We start from the raw sequence: 15,812 nt of genomic DNA, 5'->3' as shown, positions 1-15,812 counted from the left end.
CAATGATCAGCTTTGCTTTGTTTAAAACCCATTTTGATCAATACATTGTCCAGTTTCTTATTCCAACACCTTGCTGCTTGCCTCAAACCATATATGGATTTTTTCAATTTACAAACTAACCCTGGATTTTTAACAAAACCTTTTGGTTGAGTCATGTAAATTTCCTCAGTTAAATCTCCATATAAGAAAGCTGTTTTGATGTCAAAATGAAATACATTCAATTGTTTTTCTGCTGCAATTTTTAACAAAAGTTTTACACTTGAGTATTTTGTTGTAGGTGCATAAACTTCTTCAAAATCTATTAGATATTTTTGAGCAAATCCTCTTGCTACCAATCTTGCTCTGTAACGTTCCACCTGTCCTTTCTCATTTTGTTTTACTTTGAATACCCATTTACAGGTAATAGCTTTACGACCTTCAGGTAAAGGTACTAGCTCCCACGTTTCATTTTTTTCCATTGCTCTGATTTCCTCTGACATTGCTTCATGCCAGCCCTGAGCTTCTGTAGGTTCCATTTCCTGAATTTCCTCAAATGAAGTAGGTTCATAGGCTATTAGTAAAGCTCTATGAGAAACCTGTTTGCTTTGGTATTCATCTGAGTAACGAATTGGAGCTTTGCGTTCCCTTTCTGATCGTCTTGGCATAGTTACAGGCATAGTTTCCTCCTTTACAGTTTCTTCCCCCTCCCTCTCTTGCTGAGATTGTTCAGGAATTTCTTCTGTTTCTACAGCTTTCTGTTCTACAGGCAAACTTACATACTGTTTTGTTTCCTGCATTTGTTCATGAAAAACTACATCTCTGCTCACAATTACACTTTTGTGATATGGAGACCACAAACGATAGCCTTTTGTTTGTGTATCATATCCCAACAGTTTACATTCCAAACCTCTTTGAGCTAGTTTTCCTGGTCTGTTTTCTTTCTGAATATGAGCAAAACATTTACTTCCAAAAACCCTTATATGTGACACTCTAGGTTTTCTTTTGTAAAACATTTCATATGGAGTTTTTTCATGTACAGAGTGGTAAAGCCTGTTTAACAAATAATTTGAGGTGGACAAAGCTTCTGCCCAGAACAGGTTAGACAATCCTGACTCTTTCAATAGAGCTCTTAACATGTTCTGCAAGGTTCTGTTTTTCCTTTCTGCAACTCCATTTTGAAATGGTGAATATGGAGCAGTAAGGTCATGTTGTATACCTTCATCACTGAGGAATTTTTTAAATTGGTTGCTGAGAAATTCACCTCCCCGGTCCGTTCTTAGATTAGCTATAGGTTCTTTAAATCTATTTTTACTCCACTTAACAAAGGCTTTAAACTTTCCAAAAGTTTCACTCTTCTGTTTTAACACATACACAAATCCAAATCTACTGTAATCATCAACAATAGACAAGAAAAATCTGTTTCCTCCTTGACTTGTCTCAAAAGGACCTGCAAGATCTGCATGAATTAATTCAAAAATTCTTTTTGTTGTTCTCTCACTATGTTTTGGAATGTTTGACTTATGACACTTGGTTTCACTGCATACATTACATTCTACATAGTTAGAACATGGTTTGATTTTCACCCCTTCACACAATTCTGGAATCTTAGAAATTGTTTTATAGTTAGCATGACCAAACCTTTTATGAGTTAAATGGATACACTCTTGGTGTGGTTTGCAATTGGCTATTGTTTTTGTTGTTACTTTGCTGGCTACAACTTCATTTTCTGTACAAGTATTAATCACATACAAAGATTCTTTCATTATTCCCTGCACACACACCTTGTTTCCCTGTTTTATAGTACAATTTTCTTCAGTAAAACAAACCTCATACCCCATTTCTGTTAACTGAAACACACTTAGAAGGTTTGTTTCTAATTCTGGTACATATAAAACACTTTGTAGTTCAACTCCCAGACAATCAAAATATACATTACCCACACCACAAATCTGGATTTTTGTTCCATTTGCAAGGGTAACACACTTTTGCTTTGAAGTAGAAGTTTCCAAGGTTACAAATGAAAGTTTGTCTTTTGCCATACTTATTGAAGCCCCAGAGTCCAAAAACCAAGGATTCATTGTCTCTTTGACTCTTGCTAGAAGACACTTCTTTGTTGATTCAGCTTCATTCATTTTGTTTTCTTCTCTCCACTTTGCTGTCGACTGCTTTTTCTTCTTCTTGTTGCAATCCCGCCTTAAGTGTCCTGTGGAACCACAATTAAAGCATTTCCTTGCCTTTAATGCAGCCACCACATCAGAAGATTTATGGCTTTGTTGAAATTCAGCCACAGGATGTTTAAAGCTCTGTTGTTTTGAAGCTTGTCTTCTTTCATAGGTTTCCAGTAGTTTTCCAGCTACATACTCGAGGGTTAAATTTTTCTCCTCTTGACTTTCCATCATGGTGACAACCGCGTCATACGATGAATCAAGACTTGACAAAATCACATAGACTTGGTGTATAGTTGTGAACTCCATCCCTCGTGCCCTGAGTTGATTGAAGATTTCTCTCATGCTTTTCAAATGGTTTGACATAGACTCCCCTGGTTTCAGCTTCATTCCATACAGTTTCCGGGTTAGAATTACTTTACTGCCCGCTGTTTCTCTTTGATATACAGCTTGTAGCGCATTCCAGCACTCTTTTGATGTATTCAAAAACTGAATGAAGGAAATTTGAGAGTCTTCCACAGCTAATGCAATAACTGCCATTGCTTTTGCATCATCTTTAAACCATTTAGCATTCTGTGGATCTGCTCTATCTGGTGGATCCTCTGTGACTACATACCACAGTTCAGCCTGAATCAGATACATTTGCATTTTGTAAGCCCATAATGCATAGTTAGAGTCATTCAGCTTTTCTAACAATTGATGCAAACCAGACATATTAGCTCCTGCCATTCCCTCTGCTTTAGGAATTGGTATCTCACCGTCCTCCTGCTCAGAGTCCTCCTCAGAGTCAGCCGACTGAGATTTTTCCTCACTTTGCAGCACTGGCTTTAGCTTGATGTCTTCCTTCATCAACAGTTTTCTGTTTTAGCAGACTCCTGGTTCTGGTTCTGATACTGCACCTTTCCCACCAAGTTCTGGTTCTTCTGCCTGGGTTAGGCTGGCGTAGGCTTCCTGGACTGGACTGGGCCCATAACCTTTGTTGGGTTATTGTGCCAGAACTTTTCTCTCTCTGGAACTCTGTTTGTGCTCAGAAACAAACACACATCACGCAGGTCTTACACAGCAGAGCTGGTTTATTTCCTTCAGGCTTCTGTGCAGTTCAATTCAGATCAGTTCAGATCAGCACACTGAGGCATACACAGAGAGCAGTGATCAGTAAGCAGTGATCATAGAGCAGTGATCAGTTCCATTTTACACAAGTGAGAAACTATATACAGATCTACACAATTCTTATCTACATTACATACAGCTGTGATGAGGCTAACTTAGAATCTTGGCAAGGTTCCCAGAACAGCCTCTATCTCAAGGTAATTGCCCACAGATATACTTTCTCTGTTTAACCCTGAGATAGCCATACACACACAATTTTAATGACTAAGCAAGTATTTCTTTTCATATACTTAACATGAAATGGTTACTTTATAATGCAATCCTATTCATGCCTATTAAAAAGTAAATCAACGGGACTACGACCATGTAACTGAGACAGACACATATTGACTAGTTTATGACTACTGGTAAAGGGTGATGCTTCTCCCCACATGAGTGTGTCTTTCTGACCTTTTCATTTTAAAGCAATCTTCCTCAACCTGGTGCCATTCAGATGCATTGGACTACAATTCCTATCATCCCGAACCACATGGCAATACATTTTAAAAACAAAAGTGAAAAATACCAACAATATTGCTTACTCCGCAATAGCAATTACATGACTTTCATATATTTTTTAATTGTTCAAATGTATGTTTCTGGGTGTTTTTCCTCTCCAGCATGGGCATGTTCATCTCTACATTTACAAAAAAGCAGCAGAAAGACCATTACCCACAGCCCTCCCCACTGCAGCTGAAACTAAAGCAGTTTAAAAACAAGCACTTCAAACTTAACTGGTCTTTGTCGACTTGAATGACAATATCACCTTCTTTATAAATAAGATTTATAAAGCTGTACATAGTCATAATGATTACTGCTAGGATTTTTTTTAAAAAGAGTCTCAATGTGCTACCTGTTTTTTAAAAGCTGTCATTGCTTCTGTATGCTGTTTGCTTAATGCTTCTTTTTCATGTTGAAGAGCTTCCTGTTTGACAATAATTTAAATTAGGGTAGAACAAGATGGATCTTTATATATGACTTTTTAATTGTTTCAGCATGTATTTTATTACATTAAGAAAATATTTCAATTTGAAGTTTTCTTTATCTTGGTTTTAGAAAGAATGATTAGAGAAGGCATATAAGGCGATAACAGACATTATCTTCCAATCAACAGGCAAAGGCATAGGTGTACTCATGTGACAAGAACAAATTAATTTTCTATAAAACTATATGAATCTGGACCCAAGTATTTCTCATTTGCTTTATGGTATGTATAAATTTATTTATTTATTATTGCATTTATATCCCGCCTTTTTTTCTCCAAGGAACCCAAGGTGGCGTACATAATCCTCCTCCTCCTCTCCATTTCATCCACACAACAACAACCCTGTGAGGTGGGTAGGGCTGAGAGTGTGTGACTGGCCCAAAGTCACCCAATGGGTTTCCATGGCTGAGTGGGGACTAGAACCCAGATCTCCCGACTCCCAGTCCAATACTTTAGTCACTACACCACACTGGCTCTGGTACAGTCATGTCTATAATTTATACGGAATTTATTAAAAGGGGGTGAAGAGTCCACAGTCAGATGGGACACTATTAAAAATGGTGTGAAACAACTTGCATTTACATATTCAAATTCCTGTACAGAGTCTACTGGATGCCTGCAAGCAGGCCCACAGCTGTGCTCAGTGTTTTCTGGCTCAGGACAAAAGTATGAAAGTATAGTTTGACCAGCTAGAATCAAATGTGCTGCGTTTGAATAGTTCATATAAAGCTTCCTCACATTATTCGGTTTTGGCAGAACAAAGCACTTATCCAAATTTGACATCTCTATAAAGCAGGGGTACAGAACCTCAGGCCCAAGGACCAAATCTGCCCTGCAGGGTTGACCAGCTATGCTTCCTTCCCCAGGCCTCAGCCCATCCCCCCCATTTGGAGGTTTCCTGGCTTTTGTGCAGTCCCCCCAATCCCATTCTAAAACACCGAAATGCCTCTCTTAAGTCTTATTTACTGGAAATGACTGCTTTTCAGCTAAAGAGAGGCTGGTGTTTTTGCCATTTTGGCCCACACCTTTTGCTTTCAGCCCCAACCCACCACTGAAACCCAGGGCCCAAGAGCATCCCTGAAATGGATTCGGCCCTTGGGCCAAAAGAGGTTTTGTACCCCCACTTTAAAGCAAAGACTATGGGTTGGATACAATGGAGTATTTCCATTGAAGGAAGCAGTTTCATCAGTGGAACTGGGGGAGGGAGGGAGAGAGACAATTTCCTCTCCCCTGCCCACAGTGCCTCCTCCTGCACACACTCAAAAACTGCTCCAGAGCAGGTTTTCAGGAGGGCTGTGGAGGGCTGCAGCGGGGAGGAGAGAGGGAGGAAGTCCTATTGCCCCAGTGGACTTCCGCTAGTGCAATGTTGGATTTAACCTTGTAAAAGCACATAATCATTCAAACATTGATACCTTATGGGGATTTTTCCATGAAACCTCAGAAAAATGTGTGAATCAGACCAAAAATTGGATCACATCATTCTTTAATGCTGATATTAATACTTATTTACATTATGAAGAAAAAATACTACCTAATTAACTGACTGTTTAAAAACCACCAACCTTTTGCCACTCAAGTTCCTGTTTTTCAAGGACAAACTTGCTAATTTGTTCCTCATAATGAATTTCTGCATCCTAGTTTCAACAATAAAGATGAAATTATTCACAATTTTTGTTTTAAAAAATGTTTCGAAAAGTAATGGTTAGTTAACAAGATTAAGATACTCTTTTTCTTTTCAAATACATTCAGTCTATGCAACATCATGCCTCCTCAATTGAGTAGAAGGAGAATCATCTGGTCTTATGAATGTGTTAGAAACACACAGTAAACTGACAAGATGTTTTAATAATGTATACTATGTTTTTAATTCAGTTTTATGTATTTTATACTTATTGTTGTTCCCCACCTCGATACAAACGGAGAGGCGGGTAAGAAATAAATGTATTATTATTATTTTTAAAAACATTTCAAAGGATAATAAGGTATTAATAACACTTTTCAATTAATAACAAGTATTTATTCGCTTTATATACCTCTCTTATGCCCTCATCCTAAAAAGATAAGTAAAAAAAAAATCATATTAATACAGAAAGCGCACAAACTTCAGGCCTTGGGGAATTTTATTGGTAAAACATTCTCTTAGCTGGATGTGGCAAAACACCCCACCCCCGTACACACACACCGAACAGGCTTCTCCACATCTAGTACAAGAAAGTGAAAACCTGTTCATGCCCACAAACTGCCCTTTACTGGATTAGGGAATCCATCAGAGCCAGGCTGCATTCATGAATAAACTTACTTTTGAGGGCACCGTTACCTGTAGAGCATAGGCGTACGCAACGCATCTCATTAGGGTGTGCACTGAGGGGTGGTTTTTTTTTAAGTGAACATTTATTGAGTATTCATTATTTTTATTCATTTATTAAGGACTGTAGACGCATGCCCTACTCTGTGTTCAGATTGCCTGAATGTGGGAGGGCTGTTGCAGGGTGGGGGGTGGAATGAGGAGACACTCCTCAAGCGTGTGCATTAGAGGGGCTTTGTGGTGACAGTGGCCAGAAGAGGGGCTTATGAGGCAGTATTAGACTTTGGGGCCCATCCTTCTGGCTTCTTGGAAGCACGGCTCTCAGCAGACAGGCTCCCAGTAGAGTGATTCCTTTTCACTCCTCCTGCTAGGAGCAACAGCACATTGTTGAGGGCAGCGGCAGCAGAGCAGCTGAAGGGCTGTTCCTGCTGCATGGGTGACATTTTGGCACAGCGTGCACCCGATATCATTTACAAACACCTCTGTTGGCGTGAGGTTGGTCAGTGCACCTGCTCCAGCAGAGGCCTAGTGGCCAAGGGGGGGTTGGCTCCCAGCAGAGCAATTCCTTTTCATTCCTGCTGTTGGAAGCAATGGTGCTCTCTCGGAGGCAGGGGTTGTTCATAATAATAATAATAATAATAATAATAATAATAATAATAATTTATTTCTTACCCACCTCTCCCTTTGGATCGAGGCAGGGAACAACATTAGTGCAGGAATCAACACATTTTAAAAAAATTCTTGATTTTATGCTGCAGAGGCCTGTTTGTCAGGCATGCGTGAAAGGGCTTTCTTCTGTGTCCCTCCCAAACTGTAGAATGTGCTCCCTCAAGAGCTACAATCGGATCCCAATCTCCTGGCTTTTAGAAAGGGTGTGAGGCCTCTGCTCTTTAATTTAGCCTTTTAAATTATGTAGTTATTTTAATGTTTTACTGATTTTAATGTTCTTTTTTATTGTGTTAAGGTTTATTCTTTTGAATTGTTTTGCCCTGCCTTGATGGCTTTTTAGCAAATTGGACTGTAGGGAATAAATAAATAAATAAATAAATAACCTGGAGCCAGTCCTGCATGTGGAAAGTAGGAGTGGGGGGAAGTCCTCCTGTCATATCTCACAAAAAGAGCCACTGATTATCACTCCCACTTTAAAACTATGGATTTTTAATTAGTCTTTTACATTTCCAACTACCATTAATACCTTCATACACTCAAGAAAAATATAATAAAATAAGCAGGAAACTCCAAATGAGGAGAAAAGGAGCAGAGGAGAGGGCAATTTGCACAGTGCTCTCTCATATTTCTTAACTAGATCTTAACAGGACAGGAGGGAAAGCTCATATGGGCTGAAATGCACCCTGACATATGGAGGTTTCAAAACACGAATAGATTTATAGGACAAAACCAGCCCTTTTAATTATGTCTGGAAGCTAATAGTTAATCAGCACTGTTCTTGCAGAACAAGCTTTATATTTTCCCACTGACCCACCTCTGTCAGAAAGCAGGCTGCTTCATTTTGTATTCACTGATGTTTCCAAGCACTCCTCAAAAAAGATGCCAAGTAGCGTGCATTGCAGAAGGCAAACCTTAAGGTTACAGAAGTATGCATGATTGTTGCTAAATAGATAGCTATTCTTCAGAAAAGGGCACAATCGATACACTTGTTGTAATTGAAAAAAGACATTCCTGAACACAGCTGCCATCTGACTATTCAGGAGCAAAGCCAGGTCCAGGAGAATTTCAAGACAGTGCATATGACAAACCTAGGAAGCACAAACACCATCAATAATGTGAAGGTCTCCCTCTTCTACAGGTTAGGTCCAGAGTTCACCAACTACCATCACTTCCAGCCTGCCTGTTTACTCTCATAGCTGAGAGTAACCATGACTTCCAGACTGGGCTCAAAACCAAGATTGCTGGTCTGGATCTGATGGACTGAACGTTAATCTTCAAATGCTCAGATTTTTATCAGGTGTTTTATCTGACTCACTATCAGGCAGCTTCAGATGGTTATAGTATAACCACCTAAAAGATGGGAAGCTGCCTGATACTGAGTCAGACCATCTAGTTCAGTATGGTCAGCACCAGCCTTCCCTAGCCTGGTTATCTCCAGATGTTTTGGACTACCTCCCATCATCCCCAGCCATCATGGAATGCTGAGAGTTATAGTCCAAAACATCTGGAAGGCACCAGGCTGGCAGGGCTGGCGCTGCCATAGAGGCAGCTAGGGCGGCGGCCTAGAGCGCCAACCAAAGGGCGCCGAATGGCACGCCCAGAAGCTGCTCTCCTAGAGCGGCTTCCGGGTGCGCTGTTCCGAAGCCGCCGCCTCACCCCCCCAACCCCAGCATCCTGGCCTCGAAGCCAGCGCCCGCTCCTGGCTTCGAGCCAGGACGCTGGGGTTGGGGGACGGGGCAGCGGCTTTGGAAGGGCGCGCCCGGCTGGAAGCTGCTCACAGCCTAGGGCGCTGAATAGTCTGGCACCGGCCCTGCAGGCTGGGGAAGGGTGACTGCCAGTGACTCTGTATGGTTTCAAACAGGGATCTTTCCCAAGCCCTACCTGACTGTTTGGCTTTTATGTACAAGAACATTTGCTTCTGTGATTCTAGTATTGTTTACAAAATATTACAAATGCCATGAAGCATAGAAGTAAAACAGATAAACACAGAAATGTAAAAGCTCATAAAATATCTTTCTGTACTCCCTAAGTGAGTAATATCCTGTAGCTACAACAAAATAGTTTTCTTATAATTATTTAGAAACACTGAATTGGGATGCAGCTTCTATTACTCCCCCATCAGGGACAAATGCTGATTCTTTTGATTACCCTATGACTTTTCATAGAAGGGGGAGTATGCTTTCAAACAATTTATTTACAAATGCAGTTAAAATGTGCTACCAGTAAAGCACACATTAATGAAAAGTGATACATTATTAGCAGACCTCCTGCACAAAACACTCAGTAAAGTCACCTCGTATCTTTTCCTTGCATGGAGAAAAGCATCTGGGAAAGGGTGATTTTGAGCAGAAAAATAGACAGATAGGAAGGGGTTAATCCCTGCTTCTTTCTGCTGCTGACCATAGCCTCTAGAGGCTGCATTTCATTTGAAGAAAAAGAAAACAATGAGGAGAAAATTACACACAACTTGGTTTGGCCCTCAGTGGTGAGGGAAAGAAACTGTGAACTTTTCTACATGAGTGATTTATTGCAAGCTCATGAATGGCCACTCATAGGAGTTTGCGGGTCCTTTACATGATGCCATCAGCCTCCAGGATGTTGCTCATGTTCCCCCTCCCCCTTCAGTAATCTTGCTTTTAAAACAAAAGCAAACAAACAAAAAAAGGAGATAATGCAGTATTTAAGTTATTGCAGGATTAATTCTACCACTAGATGGCACTGTTTCGTTTAGCAGAATAGCATTGCCCGGAACGGAAATTTTCAATTCAAAATCACTTGGTTGCCATCTAAAGAAACCCATAGTGAATACGGAAAAACCCAAGAAAAAGAAAGCCTGGTAAGGATGTGTGTTTTTCCTTAATGTAGAGACGCATTAAGCATGCTTAGAAAGAGAGAGAGAGAACATTATTTCTAGCATAGTGACAGGGCAGGGTAGTGCTAAAGGAATGATGTTAATGGAGGAGGAGTGGGACTAGAGGACTCGAGCACTCTCAGACTCACACATTTGTCTGAGAGTGTTGCCTTTGTGTTTACTGATGCAGCTCCCAGCACCAAACCACTTCTTACAATTTGGAGAGTTTTAAAAGCGGTTCGCAGTTTGACAGTGAGAGCTACTAAAGATTAAAAAGTATATATTAGTAGCACCTCTGGAACAAAGAATTTACTTGGAAGTGAAGACTATTAAAATTGTTTAGGATTAGGTTACAAGACAATGAAATTTAAGAGAGCAACACTGTTTTATGTTGGAGTGGAACATTTGAAAGAAAGACAAAGTGGGAGAGAGAAAAACCAATTGTCTCCACTGTGCCAAAATTCTTTTGCTGGTAAACTGCCCTTTGCCAGTTGCTTAAATTAAAAGATATCCCATTGCTTAAATATGCATCAGGCTCAGGCATAATGAGCTACAGAGTATCATGGATACTCTCTTATTATATAAGGCAGGTTCAGAGAATCAGCAGGGAAAACAAAGCAGCATCAGTTGTTTCACCCACCCGCCCCAGTCTTGTGACTGGGATTACCCCTAGTTACTTGCACCGCATCACAGCTTACAGTATTGTCCAAACCTGATGTGTTTGGCATGTCATCCAAACCCATACAGAGGAGCGTGGCTTCATACCCACTCTGCAACCTCTACTGCACATTGTAGTTGTAGGGTGGGTACAAAGCCCCACATTGGATATGGACATGCCAACTCATGACATGGTGTGAGTAACTGGAGTAATCCTGGTCACGCAACCTGATCATGTGTATTTTTCCACTGCTGATCATCCGAACCCAGTCACAGTGAGGTTATTATTATTATTATTATTATTATTATTATTATTATTATTATTATTTATTTATATAGCACCATCAATGTACATGGTGCTGTACAGAGTAAAACAGTAAATAGCAAGACCCTGCCGCATAGGCTTACAATCTAATAAAATCATAGTAAAACAATAAGGAGGGGAAGAGAATGCAAACAGGTACAGGGTAGGGTAAGCAGGCACAGGGTAGGGAAAAATTAACAGTAGAAAGTAACAGTAGAAGTCTGCACAACATCAAGTTTTAAAAGCTTTAGGAAAAAGAAAAGTTTTTAGTTGAGCTTTAAAAGCTGCGGTTGAACTTGTAGTTCTCAAATGTTCTGGAAGAGCGTTCCAGGCGTAAGGGGCAGCAGACGAAAATGGACGAAGCCGAGCAAGGGAAGTAGAGGCCCTTGGGCAGGCGAGAAACATGGCATCAGAGGAGCGAAGAGCACGAGCAGGGCAATAGTGTGAGATGAGAGAGGAGAGATAGGAAGGAGCTAGACCGTGAAAAGCTTTGAAGATTAACAGGAGAAGTTTATATTGGATTCTGAAGTGAATTGGAAGCCAATGAAGAGATTTCAGAAGCGGAGTAACATGGTCGGAGGTTCATCAGACTAGCATTTTTCGCACACTCGCTACTGCCCAGTTATGGATGTGCCTGTGTCCTATAGACGACAATGTTCATCTCCTGCTCACCTCCCACTCGTTTTTCTGTCACAAAATAGACCTCCTTTAATCCAACTTTTTTTAAAAAAAAATAGTAATCTCGGAATGTGCCGCGATTTCCTGCTGTGTGCAGGAAGTGCAAGACAATTAAAATGGCCCCTGAATGGGTCACATGGTCTTTGTTTACTTCCTCCCTACCCTCCAAGCAGAGGAGGAAGTGCTGATGGACAAATGCTGGGCGGAGAAGCAACAGTAAGGAAATGAGATTTCCCCCCGTGTGATGACGTTTGTGACACCAGAGAATTGGGCCTATATAATTTAAACTGTTATACTAGTAACGAAATATCTGATTGGAAGAAGTGAAGCTGCAAATGTTAAAATCCTTCTTCCATCAGTATATAAATATGTTTTGGGTTTTGCTTCTTGATTTTTCAGTAAAGGTGTTTGAAAACAGTGTATAGAGTTCGAAAATAGTGTATACCGTAAATGAAAGCAATGGTACTACATTATTTGAGGAAGAAGTTCAATTGTTTTCTAAAGCTTTAGCCATTCTTCAATTCACCACTGTTACTTGTTTTGTTTTCCCATTCGAAACTGGAAGTTTTAAAAACGTACATCCTATCTTGAAACTATTCTACAGCTCTTTAAAAAGAAAACTTTCTTCCGTTTAGGAAAAAAAAGTGTATATAATTTTAAGAAGACAAGAGACACAAAACATTTAGAAGTGTTGGTATTTTATTAGCTGCCTTAGGACTACAAGGATTTAAGTGTTTTTACAAAAACACCACCATAACAATAAAAGAGGAGTCATTTGATGGTTTATTTACTCGTTATAACCTTTAGAAAGTGTCAACCCTTTTGTAAAATGCTTGCTTCAGGCTGTAGTTTTACAAGATAGGCTGTGTATTGGTCAAGCCCCCCTGATTCTTGACCCTGAACAGATTTAGGAACAGAGTACAGCTGGCTTACATCCAAGCAGCCAAAACTAGGTACTTTTACTATCTTTTTCAAACTCATAATCCACCTCCTACGAAATTGCAACATCCATTTCTTTCATGCTTCTCAATCAAACAGTTCTCAGACTTCCAGATTGCTTCATTGTCTGTTTAGGGCACCCTACATAAACTAACTGCTGAAGTAAAACTTGTTCAGACTTCGCGAACATTTCTAAAGTTCAAAGCTCACTACAGCATGTTTAAGGGACAAATGGGGAGGTTTCTATCCCCAATCCACAGAGCAAAAAAGAAACAAAATATTAAATGGTGGAGTGGTCAGTGCATCAATACCGTTACTTGCTGGAACAGGGCAAAGAAATCTTACACCACTGCAAACATTACTTTTTGTTGGGACCCATTAACAGGTCTGAGGGGCTGGCCTTGCCTCATTTCTGAGTCCCATAAGGGAGCATGTTGCTGTGCAGCCAGCTGGAAGCAGCAAATGGTGCATGACATTTGGGGCGAATTTGGGATATTTTTTTGTTTATTTTTATTTTTCCTAAGTTTTAAATGGTTTAGGGCTGTGGTGCGTTGTAATACATGTGTGTTAAAATACCTGTGCATGGTTGAGGCTATGGAGGATGAGCTTGTGAGAAATACAGCTGGAAGTGTGGGAGGCTGAGCCCCCCTTGGGATTAAGAAGAAAGGAAGGGATAGTCTTACAAAAGCCAACAACCCGTGGCAAGAGCAGTGGGTAGGTGTGGAGAAACATCAGCTGGGATATTATTAAAAATGTGTGAAAGAGCTATGCAAGCAGCCACCTGTAAACTGGAACCATGCTCATCTTGCCTGGTAAAAGGCTGCTGACAGAACCTGCATCCTTTACAAAGGGTTAAGGCATCATTTAGAGAGGTTGGGATTCAGGTCCTGTTTAAAAAAAATTTAAAAAAAATCTTGGATGCTGATCTAAGCCCTGCAGTGGCTGCGCAGTGGCACTGGGTCAGTTATACAACGCAGCCAACATGGGGCTTTTTGTCAAAGCTGCGCAGTAAAAAAGTCAGCAACTTATCCTGACTTTTTCTTCAACGCAAGGTCACCACGCTTCTGCCATGTGACCTTGCTCTAGGGTCGAGCCGGGAGTGGATGGTGACCCCTGATTGGTTGCTAGAAGCCAGGCAGAGGGCAGGGTTGTGTTAATTAACTTCTCTGATGCTGCGTTAATTCACCCCAATTTATATCCGAAACTGTGCATTTGTGGAGGGAGCTTTTATCCTTTACTTTGTTGATGCCCAGCTGTGCATCTCCAGTTTATAAAAATAGAGATCTGCTGAATTCCCTGACAGTTTGCTCTAATGGGATGAAACTGGGGCAGAGATGCTCTTATATGGAGATCACACACACATCCAATTTCACCCCATTCCAGCAAACTCTCAGGGAACGCAGCAGATCTCTATTTTATAAACTGGAGACGCACAGCTGGGCATCAGCAAAGTAAAGGATAAAAGCTCCCAGATCCTCCCTTCAAATACTGCCCTGCATAACTTGAGATTTTTGCTTCTTCTCAGATGGGTGGGCATTATGGAAGGAGGGGGATGGAGCTATTACTCTCACACCTCCCCCACCCAGAAGTATGTTTATCCTGGCACTGAAAATCCAGGACAGCCAGCTCTGCCGTATAACACTGATGAAGCAGAGCCAATTTCATCATACTGCGGAGAATAAGAACAATACGCTTTCCTCCCATGCCCCTCAAGATGAAGCCCAGGTGTCTTTGTGGTGCCTTCCAATTTAGAGAAATGATTATATCTGAATAATTGTCCTTGGGCTTCTGTAAATTATTTTCAATTTCCCCTAACCACGCAGATTTTTAACTCTGGGGAGGGGAGTCATGGATAGTATGCTTAAGTATCAGAGAGCTCCCATGTTGGGGGGTGTTTGGGAGCAGGAATCCAAAGTCAGGCATGCCCAGGGACCACCCACTGATCCCCTCCCCCTTCCCCCTCTCTGACATTGAAGCCCTGACATCAGAGAGGTAAGGGCTGCAGAACGTTCCACAGAGACTATGGGGTTGTCTATACTGGGGTGGCTCCCCAGTGGCGCTGCATCATTTATATGATGCAGCAGCCATTGCAGAGCCATCCCAGGGCTTTCCCCCAAAGATCCGATATAAAAAAGTCGGGGACTTATCCCGACTTTTTCCTGTGGAGCAAGGCAATGTCAGTTCAGCTGCATCTGTCGCCTTGCTCTGAAGTTGCAGCGGAGGCATGGCTGGGCTGATGGCGACCACTGATTGATCCCCATTGACCTGGATAGGGGGGAGGGGGCGTGCCAGTGAGCTCAATGGCCACGGGGACACCTCCGCGCTTCTCCAACGTGAGCAGAAGGACGCCCACACCGGAGAAGCGCGTAAAGGTTAAAAACAAAGTTTAAAAAGTTTTTTTAAAGGTTTAAAAAAACATGAGGGACACACAGTCAGGCTACGGTGCCTGTGCAAAGACACACACTTGGGCACAGCAGGGCGCGGTGGCGGCTCCTTCAGATGCAAACCCCGTGTTCAGTACTTAGCTTGGGGACAACCTACAGGAGCGCAAGTGCAGGGTTTCGAGGGCTCGTGGCACCAATGCGCCATCATCCAGATGGCCCCTAGAAAATCTCAGAGGGGGTGAGGGGTTTGGGGAATTTGAACTAGCCTCTGGCCTTTGGCACACCATCCAACGGATCATAGGATTGCACTGTCTTAATACATTTTATCTTGCTGATTTCATTACAATTTTAAATTAAGTGTTCAAAGTCCACTACAGCATGTTTTAAGAGAAATAAGTAAATGCACCTACCCTTCTCATACGCAATTCTTCTACTGCCTCCAGAAAACTTGTTTTAAAATCTAATCGCTGAATAGAAAGCATTGCTTCAGAGGAATTTTGAAAAATATATGCAGGTGCTTCTTTATTTAAGCTTTCGTCCATTTTAGAAATTGTATCTAAAAAAAGTAATGTACAATTTTTATTTTAAAAAATTAATATAGCATGCCTACAAAATGAAAGAATATCACTTAGAAAATAGCTCCATCAGGAAAACTGGAGACACCAATACTAGGGATTGTACCATCCACTTGTGTCCATCTGCCTATGCAATGGACACTGCTGTTAGAGCAGATTCCCCCTGCCCTAG

The 15,812-nt window shown here is 41.2% G+C and overlaps 1 protein-coding gene across 1 annotated transcript in view; it reads right to left on the bottom strand.

The window, feature by feature from the left end:
* Nucleotides 1–15,607, bottom strand: part of CCDC73 (coiled-coil domain containing 73) — a 52,877-nt gene extending 37,270 nt beyond the window's left edge. The window contains exons 1-3 of the mRNA XM_063118421.1: nucleotides 15,476–15,607; nucleotides 5,841–5,912; nucleotides 4,147–4,218 (exon numbers count right to left, since the gene is read on the bottom strand). Of these exons, the coding sequence (XP_062974491.1) occupies nucleotides 4,147–4,218; nucleotides 5,841–5,912; nucleotides 15,476–15,607 (276 nt within the window). The remainder of the gene's footprint in view (nucleotides 1–4,146; nucleotides 4,219–5,840; nucleotides 5,913–15,475) is intronic.
* Nucleotides 15,608–15,812: the final 205 nt, after the last annotated feature.

This window comes from Elgaria multicarinata, chromosome 2 (genome assembly GCF_023053635.1).
Source record: "Elgaria multicarinata webbii isolate HBS135686 ecotype San Diego chromosome 2, rElgMul1.1.pri, whole genome shotgun sequence".
NCBI lineage: Eukaryota > Metazoa > Chordata > Lepidosauria > Squamata > Anguidae > Elgaria > Elgaria multicarinata.
The sequence above is the reverse complement of the archived record's forward strand: the minus strand, read 5'-3'. Positions and strand labels throughout refer to the sequence as shown.